Below are 15,252 nucleotides of genomic sequence, written 5' to 3' on the forward strand. Positions count from 1 at the left end.
CCATATGGCACAGGAGAAATTTTGTTCGTGCATGGCCAGCAGTAAGTGGGCGCTATCCAGTTTATTGCACTGAATGCAGCATGTGTGATTATCTGCCTTGTAAGCAGGGACATATGTGTACATTCGGTGCAAGCAATTCATGGCCCTATGGTCTCTTGAAACCAGGGTGGCTGAACTGGAGGAGCTAAAGGACACAGAGAGATACAGAGACAAGACTTTCCAGGACACAATAGAATTGTCCCACCCCAAGTCTGACAGCCTCTGTGCTGTTGAGGAGGATGAAAGTCTTGGGGAAGGACATCAAACTGGCACAGAGGAAGACGATCCCATAGTTGGGACCCTCCTTCCAGGGGATCCCAGTTATTAAGAAGAGACAGGTAAGAGTAACGGGGGATTCGTGTACTAGAAATATAGATAGTGGGGTTTGTGATGACTGGGAGAACCGCATAGTGTATTCCTGCTGGGTGCGAAGATTGTGGACCTTTCAAGACATCTAGATGGACTTATGCGCAGTGCCGGGGAGGAGCAGGTAGTCATGGCATGTATAAGTACCAGTGACATAGGGAAAGGAGGAGAGAGGTCCTGGAGGCCAAATTTAGGCTGGTCTCAACACAAACAGAACTATACTGTATTGGACACTCTCTATTAGCTAACTAGGAAAAGCCAAAACAAAAACCAGGAAAGCAATGGCTGAGTTTCAGACTCTGCAAACACTTTAATGCTAAGTTGTTTTTAGATTAAATCATTCTGTTCTGATTCTTTCAGTTGTGTGTAATATTGGAGCCAATGCAAGAACTGATGTCAAGACATAAAACTTACAATCTTAGTCCTCGGGACTGCCTGAAGACATGCTTGTTTCAAAAATGGCAGAGAATGGTGGCACCACCAGGTATGTTTTTCTCTCTATTTTTATTGCACTTGTTGTTGTTATTATTGAATGAATATAGAAACACTGAAAAACTTTGCGGACAATCCACTAGGAAAGGAAATAAGACAACAAAGTTAAGCACTACTCTAAACATAACCTTAGGGATTACATTTACCGGGGATTGACGCTGCTGCAGTCGATGCAGCTGGAGTCGATTTAGCGGGTATAGTGAAGACTCACTAAATTGACTGCAGAGAGCTCTCCAATCGACTCCAGTACTCCACCAGAACGAGAAGATTAAGGTAAGTCGATGGGAGAGTGTCTCCCATCAACGCAGCATGGTGTAGACACTGTAGTAAGTCATCCTAAGTTATGTCAACTCCAGCTACGCTATTCATGTAGCTGGAATAGCGTAATTTAGGTCAATTTACCCCGGCTGTGTAGACAAGGCCTTAGATATAATTCTAACGGCTTGTAATCTGACTCTGATGCTACATAATATGAAATAAATTTTAGATGTATACACATTCAAATAGTTTTACAACATGTAAGATATAATTCAGCATAAGTAAAAGATAATACATAGTATATGAAATGCTCACTGGCTCCATAATTTATATATTACATAGTTTATATATTACAGCTTCCTGCTGTGACTCTGGAATTACAGCTTCAAGTCATAATTAATAGTCTTCTAGTCCAATAAATTTTTACTTACAGGGCTGAATTTAACTTCATTGATCATAAACACAAAAATACCATTTACAAAAAAAATTTAAATTGAAAGTAAACGCACATACCACAATCTGAGTGAACTGTACAAGTTATCACCTTTGGTTTTTTGTGGCCAAAGGTCTTAAGTCAAGTGAATGTAATAGTCTTGACTTGATAAATATTTGGAAAACTAGTAGAGTAACATATTTTAGTACAGGTTGACGTATTCTACTGTGAGTGTCTACCAAAGGTGAGGTCTGTGACTGAAGTAGCAGAAAATGATGTAGCCTTTCACTTAATTGCAGTTGGATGCGGACAGTACTTTAGAAAGCTGCTCTTATCTATAAAACATGTTTGACATAGACAGATAGTCCAAAGGTTAGATTCAGTGGGCTTGGAGAAAGTAGAGTTGGATTCGGTTGTTAGCTCTGTGCCTGACCTACTATCTGACCTTCAGCAAGCCACTTCACCTGTTGGTGCTACAGTTTTCTCTAATGATACTTAACTATAGTGTTTCTTTGTAAAGCACTTTGAGATGCATGGATGGATAGTGATGTAAAATTAATTACTACTAAAACTGAAACCAGATTCCATTTCTTTTTGTTCCATGCAGCATTCACATGCTCATGGGTTCACTCCAAAATAATATGATGATAATAATAATAATTAATAAAAATTAATAATTACCCATGAACTTAAAAAAAGCTGAGAAGAAACAGATTTTTAGCACTTCTCTTTGTAGTTAATTCTTCTATGGGCTTTAAAATGTCTGTAATTTGCTTTGCCTCTTACATTTTTATTATAGCAGAGCCCACAAGACAACCAACAACCAAACGGAGAAAAAGGAAAAATTCAACCAGCAGCACTTCAAACAGCAGTGCTGGGAACAATGCAAATAGTACCAATAGCAAGAAAAAAACAGCAGCTGCAAACCTGAGCCTGTCAAGTCAGGTACCTGTAAGTCTCACTTTCCTTTTAGGCCTGAATCACTTACAATACTTTAAGCTGCCCCTAAAATTTTAAAGAAGGTATATTCTTGAGCCAAAATTATCACAAGCATGAAGAGACCTTACATAATATGGTGTGGATACAGGGGAAAAAGAGATGAATTGTGAGGAATCTGTGCTGAAGTGCAATTTTAATAAATAATCCTCAAGCAGTGGATGTAATTTTGGGAGGCATGATCCAAATCCCATTCAGGTCAATGGGAGTCTTTCCACTGCCTTCAGCTGGAGTTAGGTTGGGCTTTTGGTTATCAGTAGTAGCAGTGCTGATAGATTCTTTCAGACTCCCATCCATCGCAAGGCAGATGAACACATTAACCTTCGTAATAGGATCATAGGGATTGCCAGACCAAACCAGACCAGTGGTTTCTCGAGACTGCTGTCCTGTCTCCAACAGTGAGTGACCTTTGTCAGATGCTTCAGTGGAAGCTGCAAGAAACCCCACACTGAACAAGTATGGAATAACCTGAGAGTAGAAGTTATCTCCTCATAATCCCTATCAGTTAGCAGTTGGCTTATGCCCTGAAGCATGAGAACTTCTGCCCCTTACAAGTTTTTATCCTGTTATGTGTAACTATTAATGATTTTGTGGTACATATTAACAGCTAATTCTTTTTTGAACCATACTAAGATCTTGATCTCAGTGGCGTCTTGTGGCAATAGTTCCATGGGTTAATTATGCAGCATGCAAAATAATATTTCCTCTTACCAGTGTTAAGTTTATTGTCTTAATCACTACATATGAGTAATCAGGCCCCAGACTGTGAGTGAATTGTCTCTTATATCCAGAGAGGGTAGCACATGCTTTTGAAAGCTATGGAAATTAATTTGACAATATGGGAACTAAGAGAATAACATGCAGTGACTTTTATTGTATTTTTGATAAACATACAAAATGGTGGGTCCTTTGTGGATCCTAACAAAGGATGTAGGCCATTAATAATCACCTGGAGGTGAGCTCCCAGAAACCCTGACTTTTTAGGTAAAAAAGAGGAGTGGACTATCTAAAAGTAATACCATACGATATGAAATGGACTGATTCTACAACTGATTGAGCAACCTCCTAGATTACTACAGCTTTTGGCTTCAGTATATCAAGTTCATATTTTCGCCCTGTCAAATCAAACTTTTCATGTGGATCCTTCATCTAAGGAGAAGACTTTCGCCGCAACTCCGGCTGTTCTTCTATTATTCTGGTGGCAGAAAGCATCCAGAAAGCTGGCATAACTGGCTACCCTGGAGATTCCTTCCATCCCCAGGTGCCACATGCTGTTACGTCTGGCTATTCCTGGCTGCCAGGATGATGCCTTCGCAGCTGTGAGAAACCATGTTGAAGAAAAAGCAACATTCAGGTGTAGGTAGAGAATCCAGATTGCTCCCCAGCTGTCTCCAGGATCAAGGGACAGTAAAGACGGCTACTACCACTTCATTTCTCCCACCTCCTTTAGTGAGCTCAATTCAGCTGAACCAGAATCTGTCCCCCTGCATACACATCACTTAAGCCTCCCCATCCCAGGAGATCTGTTCATGCAACTCTCATTGACTACAGTGGAAGTTGGCACTCACATCTTATTGGACAATCAAGCCCTTTAATAGTAAACTTCACCCATTGATACACAAGGGTGAGAGAGTTTTCTTTATATCTCAGTAATTAAAGAATTATTATAGTGCAGCTCTCATTGATGGTAATGATTGTTGTACATCTACTCTGATGCACACAAGGGTACAATATATTCCATATGATTTTTCCAAGTCATGTGGGTTGACTTTCAGTCTTCACTGTATTTCGTAGAGCTTCATAGAGAACATATTTTCATAATTGTTCATCTTTTGTAGAAAAAAATACTATTATATAGGACAGACAGAACCTAATGTGTTTTCAGTTATAGGGCATTCCGGCGTAAACCTATTCAAATCTTTTTTCTTTAAATTAAATATACCTTTCACCTAAACATACTGAAGTGTCAAGGGCATGTGAGTGAATGAGGCAAGACCATATTTCTTTAAAACAATACAGGCTAGGATCATCATTTCAGATGAGCTTGTGTTCTCTAAAGCTGGCTACAGGTCGCAGCAATCTCACTTTCTGTTTGCCTTTTTTAACCTCATCCACAAGCAAAGTGATCAATAGCAAAGGTGAAATTTATTACACTTGCCTTCACCGATATGCAGTGAGGGAGGGAAACATACTACATTTCCTTTGCCCTTGCATGTGTTCATCCTCAATATAATGCCCTCACGTCACAAGTTTCAGGCTACAGTTTGCCGTTGAACTGAAATCCCTGTTTGTCATGGCACTCTCTGTGGCTAGACCTGTCGTTTTCTCTGCTCATGGGAAATAAACAACTTGGAACTAACCAATTCTGCAAATGTTGAAGCACCAGGCAAGTGAGGAACTTCTCCTTTCTTCCTGCTGTCATTAGCTAACAGAAATTAGATGATCCCAACTTCTGTCTCCAGGTGACTCAACTAAGCAGCACCCGCTCCTGTTCCATTTTCCTCCACATCATTTCTCTGGAGGACCCAATGGTGAGCTCATATCCAGAACCATATTGGGTTAATATGAGGTTTCCCTTTTTCTCCAGTGATACAACTCCACCCAGCAAAGACCTCTCTCCTGTGGGGTACAGTCATTTCCCCATGTTCTAGTGAATGCTATGCTTCTATCTCAGTTTCTCTCTAGTAAATAAATTCATCCTGTCTTCCAGGTTAAAGAATGTTTCTGTGGCCTGTCCCCAATAAGGTCATTCCTGTTACAGAACATCAGTAACTCTCCACTCCAATACTGCCCATACATTGGCACTGCCTGTGCTCTGGATGCTGTACACGATATCACCCCCCCTAAATGTCCACATTTGTCACCTGAGCCAACAGAATCTTTTCAGAACCCCGTATGAGGTCTCCATCATTCCACAGTACTCTATCGGCATGTGATATTTCATCTTCAGCACAGGTGGTCATAGGGCAATCAGCACCATCAGCTAACACAGACATTGAAACCACAGTGGGTCTGACACTTCCTGCATAAACCCTCCCAGGACTTTGTCCAAACCCACTGGGATAACAAAAGCTTTATCAGTGCACTTCTTGAAACCCTATTTGCCTAAGTGGCCTTCTCCCCCTCCTGCTACAATAGTAGTACGGATGCCGTCTCCTCGACCTGCTTCCATTCTGACCGATACTTCTGGCAGCGACAATATTGACAATTCAGTTACAAGCACCCGCAGTGAGACAAGGTGACTGTATTTCCATGCTGGGGCCCTAGAATTTTACTGCTCCAGCTTATCTGTTCTTTGCGTTGCCTGAAGTTTGACAGAGTTTGTAGCATGCTATGCAGTGATGCCCACATTATGGGTGAAATATCTCTGCCAGTAATTCCCTGTGGGTCATACAGTAGTTTCATTGCAGTTTTCTGAAGATCAGGCTATAGAAGACCACTGTCCATTCTCAGTCACTTCCTCTTAGGAGAGCACAGCTCCTGTCTCTCACTGGCAGCTTTTCCCAATGCAAAAGAGCATCCCTTTCCAGATATACTCTGAATGATGTTCTGATCAAACTCTCCTTCGTCTTCTGGAAAGCCTGACTGCACTGAGCGGTCCTCCAGAATAGTGATCCCTTCTATGTCAAACTGTACAATGGGCAGTGATAAACTTCTAGCACAAAGGGACTCCTGTAGCTGGCAGAATGCTGAGATTCCAAACCCTAACATTGTAGTCACTTTCCTAAGTCTGCAGAGATGCCCCAGAAACACCATTCCCCTCTAGAAGAACTTGCCCTTCACAGGGTTAAGTTTCAGGATTGCTTGCCAAAGCCACTCCAGCACATCCATTAACCATTTTAGTTCTAGATCAGAACTTCCTGCATGTGCCAGGATGTCACCCTTGTGACACCTGACAGAATAGTATCATGCCATCAGATCCATGTAGAACACCCAGAGACTTCTTGATGACTCAACAATTCCCTTAGTTTTAAGGGAATGGAGGTGTACAAGTCAGTTGAGAATTTTTTCTCAACCATGACGGCTAAATAAACAAGAATAGATTGTCAACCTAGTGGGCAGCTGAAACTGAGAAGTGTAAACTACCCATGCATCTCAAGGGGCTGATAAGCCTGAAACCTAATTTAAATGACAGCTCTATCGCTGCCCATCATTTTAGCAGAAATGTCAAGCTTTCTTCACTGGATGTAGTCACAGATTTTGATGTGGGAGGCCCTTGGGCAGGGGATTGTTCATGGTTGCTGTGGTGGGAAACCAAAAGTTCAAACCCTTCAGCATAATCACCTCCAACCCCATTGACAAAGGACAAGGAAAGAGAGCTACATCCTCACCCCAGTATCAACTGATACTCCTGGGTGCCCAAAGTTGTCAAAAACAGTGCCAAATTGTCAAAGCCAGGAGCTGCTTGCCCATGAAAATGCCTACATTTACGCATTAGAAGTACAGAAATTTGGGCAAATCAAAATTTGAGGACAGCTTAAATTAAATGAATCTAATATCACAGGAAGTAACAAAGGGAATAATGGTCTTATTGTTCTGTTTATATATATATATATATATATATATATATATATATATATATATATATATATATATATATATATATAAAAATTTAAATTTGGGGTCAGTTAGGGATTTTTCAGTATGAAAGGCACTAAATATATGTAAGCTGTTATTATGATTATATTATTAAATGATCATTTTCTATCACGTAGTGTAAAACATCCACTGCTTTATTTACAGAGCTTCACTGCAAAGATATTTTCTATCACTAAACATTCCTTGGCTAAAAATGTTTCTAATCACAAAGTAAATTAATAAGAGTGACTATAGCCTAAATCTTTATTTAAATAATCTCGTCAAATATGTGCTACTGTAACTAGCCCAGAGCAGTATGTGTGGCCATGCAACAGACTAGGGTTTAATTCTTGGATTCTGCTTCTCACTCCATGAGCAGGAGCTAGGAGTACTCCAGAGCTGCAGCCTCAACCCTGGGAGGGATGGAGCCTTGTGTCATTCGAGAACAGTGACCCCCACTGGCCAATTTAAGGAGAAGCGTTGAGGGGCTCTAAAAGGAGTCACTTCCAGTCCTCCTCAGAGGTTGGTGGAACTAGTGAGTGGAGGTTAAATGGGTGGGGATCTTCAGCATTCCATTTGAGGAGCAGAGAACCCACTATGGGGAGAAGATAGCATGCGTGCTACCTGAGAAATTATTTATTGCCTGATATAATACACTACAAAGAGCAAGAATGTAAAGAGTATGTGCTCTCTAACTAATGCTGTGGTATCTTGTAAGTAAGATCAGGGAAAACACCACTAAACTCAATAAAATTGTAGTTTAGCTCCCAGACAGAAATTATATACTGAATATGGTGAGGAGAAAGATAAGCAAGTTGTTCTCTCTTGTGGGTGTTGTTATACTGAAAGAATAATAAATGATCTGCAAAGGATCATAGAAATTGGAGATGGGAAATACTTACTGGGTCACTTAGGGCTTGTCTTCACTCCCGGGTTAAGTCGACTTAAGTTACGCTACTCCAGCTATGTGAATAACATAGCTGGAGTTGACATAGCTTAGGTCAACTTACCCCGGGGTCTTCACTGCATTGCGTCAAGGGGAGACATTCTCCAGTCGACTTACCTTACTCTTCTCAAAGAGGTGGAGCACCTGAGTCAACTGGAGAGTGCTCTGCCATTGATTAGCGACACCTGCTGCATCGATTGCAGCAGCATTGATCTCCCCCGTAGTGAAGACAAGCCCTTCATTTATACCCTGCCAGTGCAGGAATGTTTCCTATATAATACTGAGGTGACTCGAGTGATGGGGCTCTTACTGATTCCTTTCAGATATAATTCCATAGTTTGCTAGTCTGAGCATCAGGAAAAATGTCCTTCAATGTGAGTTATATTGTCCTTTACAGGTTTCAGAGTAACAGCCGTGTTAGTCTGTATTCGCAAAAAGAAAAGGAGGACTTGTGGCACCTTAGAGACTAACCAATTTATTTGAGCATGAGCTTTCGTGAGCTACAGCTGCATCCGATGAAGTGAGCTGTAGCTCACGAAAGCTCATGCTCAAATAAATTGGTTAGTCTCTAAGGTGCCACAAGTCCTCCTTTTCTTATTGTCCTTTACTTAGTTTCATCTTGGTAGTCCTGGTTACACCTCTTTGGACCACCCTACACAATTCCTCTCCCTTTAATCCTTCTACCCATTTAGCATATGCCTCCGTAGCAGTAATCTGGTAAAATGTGTACATATTTTGTTCTTTTAATTGTCCTCTTAAATTGGGCCTCTAGCCTCTTAGCAATTTTTGATGCACTTCTCTGAACTTCATCCAAATTGCTGACATCTTTCTAGTATTGAAGTGCCCAGAATATGATGCAGAAGTCAAGGTACAGTCTCACCAGTGTTTTATAGAGATGAACTATCACTGCCTTAGTCTGTGATTCAATATCCAGCTCAACATCACGCTGGTCTTTTTTGGCTGCCATATCACATTGCAAGCTCAAATCTAATTTGCTGTCCTCTTACTGCTTTCCCTACACAATAGGGTCCGTCCTGGTTCAGCACTGCAAAATAAATGTGGTCTGTGCTTTAAAGGCATAAGACTAAATTAGAACAAACTTTTGATTATAAACACCTTTGTTACTTTAAACTTTTATGTTGCAAAGCTGTGTGATGGTTTGATTTAAGAAATATTTTATTGATATTGAGAGTAACACAATAAAGACAATGTAAAGAAGAAATTATGTAATACATTTCCTCCATTCCACAATTCCTCCCTGAGTACAGTTTGAAAGTACCATATACACTTTCTTCCATAACATCTCAGCTTTTGTTAAGGAATATGATGAAGCAGTGTAAATATTTATAGGCAATAGCTTGTTTTATTTCATGGAGAGTGAAGTACATATGTAATAAAAATCTTATTATATGCAAGCAATAGTATTCTGTTTGCACTTTACAGATGCTTTATATTCATGAATAGAAATACATCCTTTTATATATGAATCTGTGTGGTTCGATGGGATTATTTGAAGGGCTGGTTAAATCAGCAGGTACAAATCTGGACATCTGGAATTATTGCACTTTCACCAAATATGTTATCTGGAGCCCTACCAGTCCAGCTGCATCAAAAGATTCATTCCATGTATTTCCTTCCCCAGTGCTGTGGTTTGCACAGCAAGCTGATTTTCCTTAAAACAGAGAAAACAAGAGAGCACTCTGTTTTCCAGTCTGGCTTTGCACCTTTCTACTCCATGCTGGTTAGCGTGCAGCAACAAAACTGTGGTATACTGTAGTACAGTCGGTGGTTTACTTGTCGTGGAAGGACACTTTGTACTTAAAGCAGTGATTAGATGGATTCTTTCCTTCTTGAATGCTTCAGTTTTTGATGACTACTAGCTTCATCAGTATAATTATAATTAGCACTCTTCATCTTCCTTTGATGGTACCAGCTGGACAGATTGGTCCTCTTACTGCACAGATTGGCGGCAGGGTTGCCTACGCGAAGCTGGGTGACAGGCACCATGAAATAACAGATGGTAAATTTAGGGCTTGTTGGCAATCAGCAGGTTTTTGCTAATGACTTAATTAACTATGCAAATTGTCAAATCAGCGTGAACATTGTTTTTATCAAAAACTTTACCTAAATTAATTACCATAATTAAGTAGCAGAATGTCAAGTATATTGGATGTGCAAAAGGGCTTCGCTGGATAGGGATAAGAGTTACCGTCTTTGCACTGTGTTCCTTTTTTCAACAGCCTGAGTGTGAGAAGTTCTGTGTCATGTACTAGATTTAATGCATGAATGTTACAAAACTGCAACTCATTTGCATCCTGAGCAGCCTTTGTAAACAAAATAATTTATGGCCTGGAAATTAAAATAATTTATAGAGAATAAAAATACCAAGTAGAAGGTTAAACCAATCATTTCAAACTTTCGACCACTTTTGTAGTCAGATTATTTTTTAAATGTATATTTCATTCTTCTTGCTATTTTTATCTATTTTTGGGGTTTTGAGACCCAGTGCCTTGAATATACAAATCAATGAGGGTTTTACAGTGTTTTATTTTATAAATTAAAAATCAAGTGCAAGTTTGCATCATGGCTCTAACCATATAGGAGCGTCTGATTCCATTGTGTGAATGTCACAAAATTAACAGATTCAGATCTTCTAATATGGCTATTTTAAGTTGGTTTTTTCTCTCTCAAGGTTTCCATATAACAAATGTTGGGTGCTGTTCACAGGATGTGATGGTGGTAGGAGAACCAACACTGATGGGAGGAGAATTTGGGGATGAAGACGAAAGGCTTATCACTAGACTAGAGAACACACAGTATGATGCAGCAAATGGCATGGATGATGAAGAAGACTTCAACAATTCACCTGCGCTGGGAAATAACAGCCCATGGAACAACAAACCTCCTGCTAACCAGGAGACCAAATCTGAAAATCCCACGCCACAAGCTTCCCAATAGGGTATTCTGCAGCATTATCCACTGTTATGTATGTCAGTGGATTATAATTACTATTTTACACCATTCTTAAAAAAAAAAACCTTTCCAGATACAGTATCTATTTCTAAACTACAGCTATTTGATTTTTTTTAATTAGAGAAAAATCATATATAAGCTTTCATGTACCTTTCTTGGAAGCTTTCACACATGACACGATACTGGCACTGAACTCTATTAAAATAATTGAAAATTAAATAGCACCTGGTGGCAAATTTCAAACAAAGCATTTTGTTGGAGGGGTCTTTTTTCCTCATCAAACAAAGGCCATATTTAACAAGTCTTCAGTGCTCAGGATCTCGTTAACATAACTATGGAAAACTTTTTTAAAATTGTAAAATATTTTCTGCTTTTCAACTTGCACCTACAATTTCTTGTTTCAGATAAATCAGCTTTTTAAAAGTAATTTAAAGCAACCTTAGTTCTTTCTTTAACTCTTCTTTCATTGGTTAACCATTTAAAGGATCCAGCATTTTTAATTTATATTGTAGCTGATGCCAATAGTCCTTCTGTCATTTATCAAAGTGCTGAAACAAGAAATGTCTTTTTTTTTCATCAAAGACATGAAAAATATTTTTATGTGGAGAAAGATGCCCTGTCCTATGAGAGTTTATGCTTTGTAAAATTGCTGTTGATCCAGATATTTTAAAGCCATGTAATCCATTAATTTTGTGGGCAGCTTAATAAATCTAAAACTTTTGTGTTTATTATTGTATCTGAGTTGGCTTTGTTGTTATTTCTTTTCATAGTATATTTCTTGTATCATATTTTTGTAAAGCCCTGGAGCCCTCAAACCAGTTAATTTTTTATTATTATTCTGGTGTATTTATGTGAAACTTTATAAAAGAAACTAATTTTTTTCATTTCCATATTAATATGTTCAATTCATCATGTAAAGACACAGTGAGTCAGTGTGTTATATAATACAACTGTATTTTATGTATGCTTTGCCAATAAGTGTGCCAATAAACTGTGTTAACAAATGTGCTCTTACATAGTACTTTTATAGTTCCTTACAGACAAGAAACATACCAACTTTGACTGATCACATAACAGAAATGATAGGTGCAGTTGATCTGAATTCCTTTGTCGATTTCTTTTCTAGCACAAAGGGAAGGCTGTATTTAAAGGTATATAACAGTCACATTTTAATTGGTTTATATCTTCTCTCATTAAGTGTTTGTGTCAGTGAGGGCCCAATAGCAGTGGCTAGCACCAAGCCCAAAGAAGTATAATATAGCAGGAATAGCACTGAACTACCTAGGCCGAAGCACCCCAGTATTGAGCTACATACCTCTGATCTTCTGGTCCAGGGAGTCAGTTGAGCAGAGGCAGCCCACTCTGCTGAATTCCATGTGATAGAGTTCCATAGACTATTGACAAAAGGATTGGAAGTTATCGTTTCTTCTTCTTTTGCTATCAAATACAGTATTCAAAAATTCCAGTTTGCAAGCTTAACAGGAACCTACAGCGTTTTAAATAGCACTGAACAACTTGATGCACATGATACCAGAGCAATCCATTCTGGGACATTGTAACAAAATTCGTTTCAGACAGAACAGGAATTGCTGAGAATGTCAGAAGAGTACTGTGAACTCCATTAAAAAGCGCAATCCTGCAGGGAAAGCACTACCCAAGATTCTCAAGGGCAGTGTACTTCATAATACTTTTTTTTAGTGCATAGAAAATCACACGATATCTCCTAGGCACACCACTTTTGAATGTCTGCTACTGTAGTAGCCGCATCACTAACACTGCACCAGTTTACTGAGAGATCCCACAACTTAAGCAATATGTGAAGTTAAAGGGGCAAATAAAATAATGCAGCAGTTCCTGATTCCTGATTTGGACTGATTGATGAAAGACTGCAAACTGTTAAAGCTGATAAAAGAAATATATTCTAAACAATTGGCCCCTCAAGAAAGTTACTGTAACTGAGCTCTTAAGCTAAACATGGCAAGCTGAATAAAGTGTGATTGTTGGGAATCTTTGGTACTTAAGAGATCCTGAAACACAGCAGTATTGGGATAAACAGCAAAAAAAATAAAAAATGAAAGTAATTTCTACACTGTAAGCCAGATCATTAATAGATATAAATTAATGCCAGTGAGGCTATGCCAGTTTACACCAGACAAGGATCTGGTCCTCACGGCTCATGTGATTTTATGCCCCGGTAAATCAGTTATTCAATAATGAAATTGCAAATTAAAAAAGAGAAAAGTTTGCAAGTGTTTTCTCATTCTAAAAAGTTTAAGGCTTGCTCCTATCTGTGTAGTTATTGTGTTTCTTTCTTGGTAACCTTTTCATTTTGGAATTTTTCATTAACAACACTTTTTTTTTTTTAAACCCAGAGAGATACAGATTTTAGCCATGCTACCGAGTCAGCCATCAAAATAAACATTATCTAATACAAAAAATGTCAAAACTGAGGATTTTACTAACCTGTGGTGACATGTATGTTTTTATTGTGGAGTTAGACTGTCAGAAGTTTGGAAAACAATCTTTCTAGGACAGTGACAGATTTGCAGATTGCAGTGTTGCCAACTCTCATGATTTTATCATGAGTCTTGTTAATAGTGGATGTTTTACTTAAAGCCCGAGATCCTGGAGACAAGTGATTAAGTGAGAATCTCAACTTACATTTTAAAAAAGTATATTGTTAGCCCTCCTGTTGTAGAGAAAAGTTTGAAAATATGGCCCAAGTGCACCGTAAAGGCACTACTACTTTGGCTGCATCTGTAGCTGCCCCTACTACTGGCTGGAGCGTCTGCCAGGGAACATTTTTTAAAGGAGTGATTTTGAAACCTTTTGAATTCTGAAAATACAATAAAATAAGTGCTAAAAGTAACTAGAAAATTAAAGTTTGTCCTCATTTGAATAAGTTTATGTTCAACTCCTTTGTGTGAATTTTCAGGTATAATTAAGAGATTTAAACCCCACTTTAAAGTTCCAATTCAGGAAAGCATCCCTATTCAGCAAATAAGCCCACGGTTAACTGCTTTGCTGAACACAGATGGATTTAAGTATGGCCTTTTGTATCTTATTGAATAGGAACATGAAGACCTAATTCAAAATCTATTGTAGTTAATGGAAAACCTCCCATTAAGTTAATGGACTTTGGATCAGGCCTTACATGCAAAACCTTACCAGTGCAACCTTAACTAGGGAGCTGCTGACTTCATAATACTATTTATGTTAAAAATACAGTTTCTCTCACCAGAAAACCTTTGCTAGCCTGAGCTAAGGGGACTCGTACATTGGCTCAGTGTTTCAGTAACTAGTACAGTAGGAACGATCTTATGTCAGTAACCTCCTCTCCCTATGATAATTTAATTATATGCACTGTGCATCTCTTGGAAAGTTACACAACTGCCTCTGGGTAAAGAATAGTTCCCTCTGTGATCTCCACGATGTTACAGGGGTACTTGTGCACTGTGTGTTTTTCTCAGATCCCAGCTCTCGTTACAGAAGTGTATAGATATCTGATGTATTACATGTAATATAATGTAGGAAAGCCTGGATTGAGTATGGCTGCAGAGATAGTGGAGTTGCTCCGTCATAGCACATTCAGCATGTCGAGACAGTGGGTCTATCAATCAATGACTTTATCAGCAATTATTTTTTCCATGTAAATAATTAAATGCACACTGTATTCCATTAAGGGATTACTGGCTCCTATATAGCCGCAGAAACATTACAATTACACACTGTAATTCTAATGTTCTAAAACCCTAATCATTTGTATTATATTTCCATAAGAACACTTAAAAGGCCTTCCTTATTATTAATCTTTTAAGACTGATGCTACCATTTTAATTCATAAAAAATGTATAATGTGATATCACCCTTGTCATTACAGTAAATAAACAGGAGAACATTTGAAAAATGGAAAACAGACTCCTTGGAATGTCCTTCTTGAACTAGACTAGTGCCCCAAACAACCTCAAAACCCTCCCAACAAGGTAACAGCCCAAAAATGATAGGTTGAATGGCAGACGGAGATAGATAGGTGAATAGGTAAAATTAGCTAGCTATGAAAGAAAACTTTCACATGATTTGGACCAATTAAATTATGCAATACCTAGTTATGTAAACATGATCTTTTTATTATCCCCACCTCCCTCATCTAATTTGTTAAACTCACTCTTTG

The 15,252-nt window shown here is 38.7% G+C and overlaps 1 protein-coding gene across 11 annotated transcripts in view; it reads left to right on the forward strand.

Moving 5' to 3' along the window:
- Positions 1–14,991, forward strand: part of LDB2 (LIM domain binding 2) — a 286,275-nt gene extending 271,284 nt beyond the window's left edge. Inside the window, exons 6-9 of one of the 11 annotated variants that reach the window (XM_037898023.2) lie at positions 766–889; positions 2,391–2,539; positions 7,542–7,684; positions 10,836–11,028. In XM_037898023.2, coding sequence (XP_037753951.1) covers positions 766–889; positions 2,391–2,539; positions 7,542–7,646 — 378 coding nt within the window. In that variant the 3' untranslated portion in view covers positions 7,647–7,684; positions 10,836–11,028. Of the gene's footprint in view, positions 1–765; positions 890–2,387; positions 2,540–7,541; positions 7,685–10,800 lie in introns of all 11 variants that reach the window. The other 10 variants (XM_037898021.2, XM_037898024.2, XM_037898022.2 and 7 more) reach the window with 10 other exon arrangements.
- Positions 14,992–15,252: the final 261 nt, after the last annotated feature.

The sequence above is a fragment of the Chelonia mydas genome, chromosome 4, assembly GCF_015237465.2.
Source record: "Chelonia mydas isolate rCheMyd1 chromosome 4, rCheMyd1.pri.v2, whole genome shotgun sequence".
Taxonomy (NCBI): Eukaryota; Metazoa; Chordata; order Testudines; family Cheloniidae; genus Chelonia; species Chelonia mydas.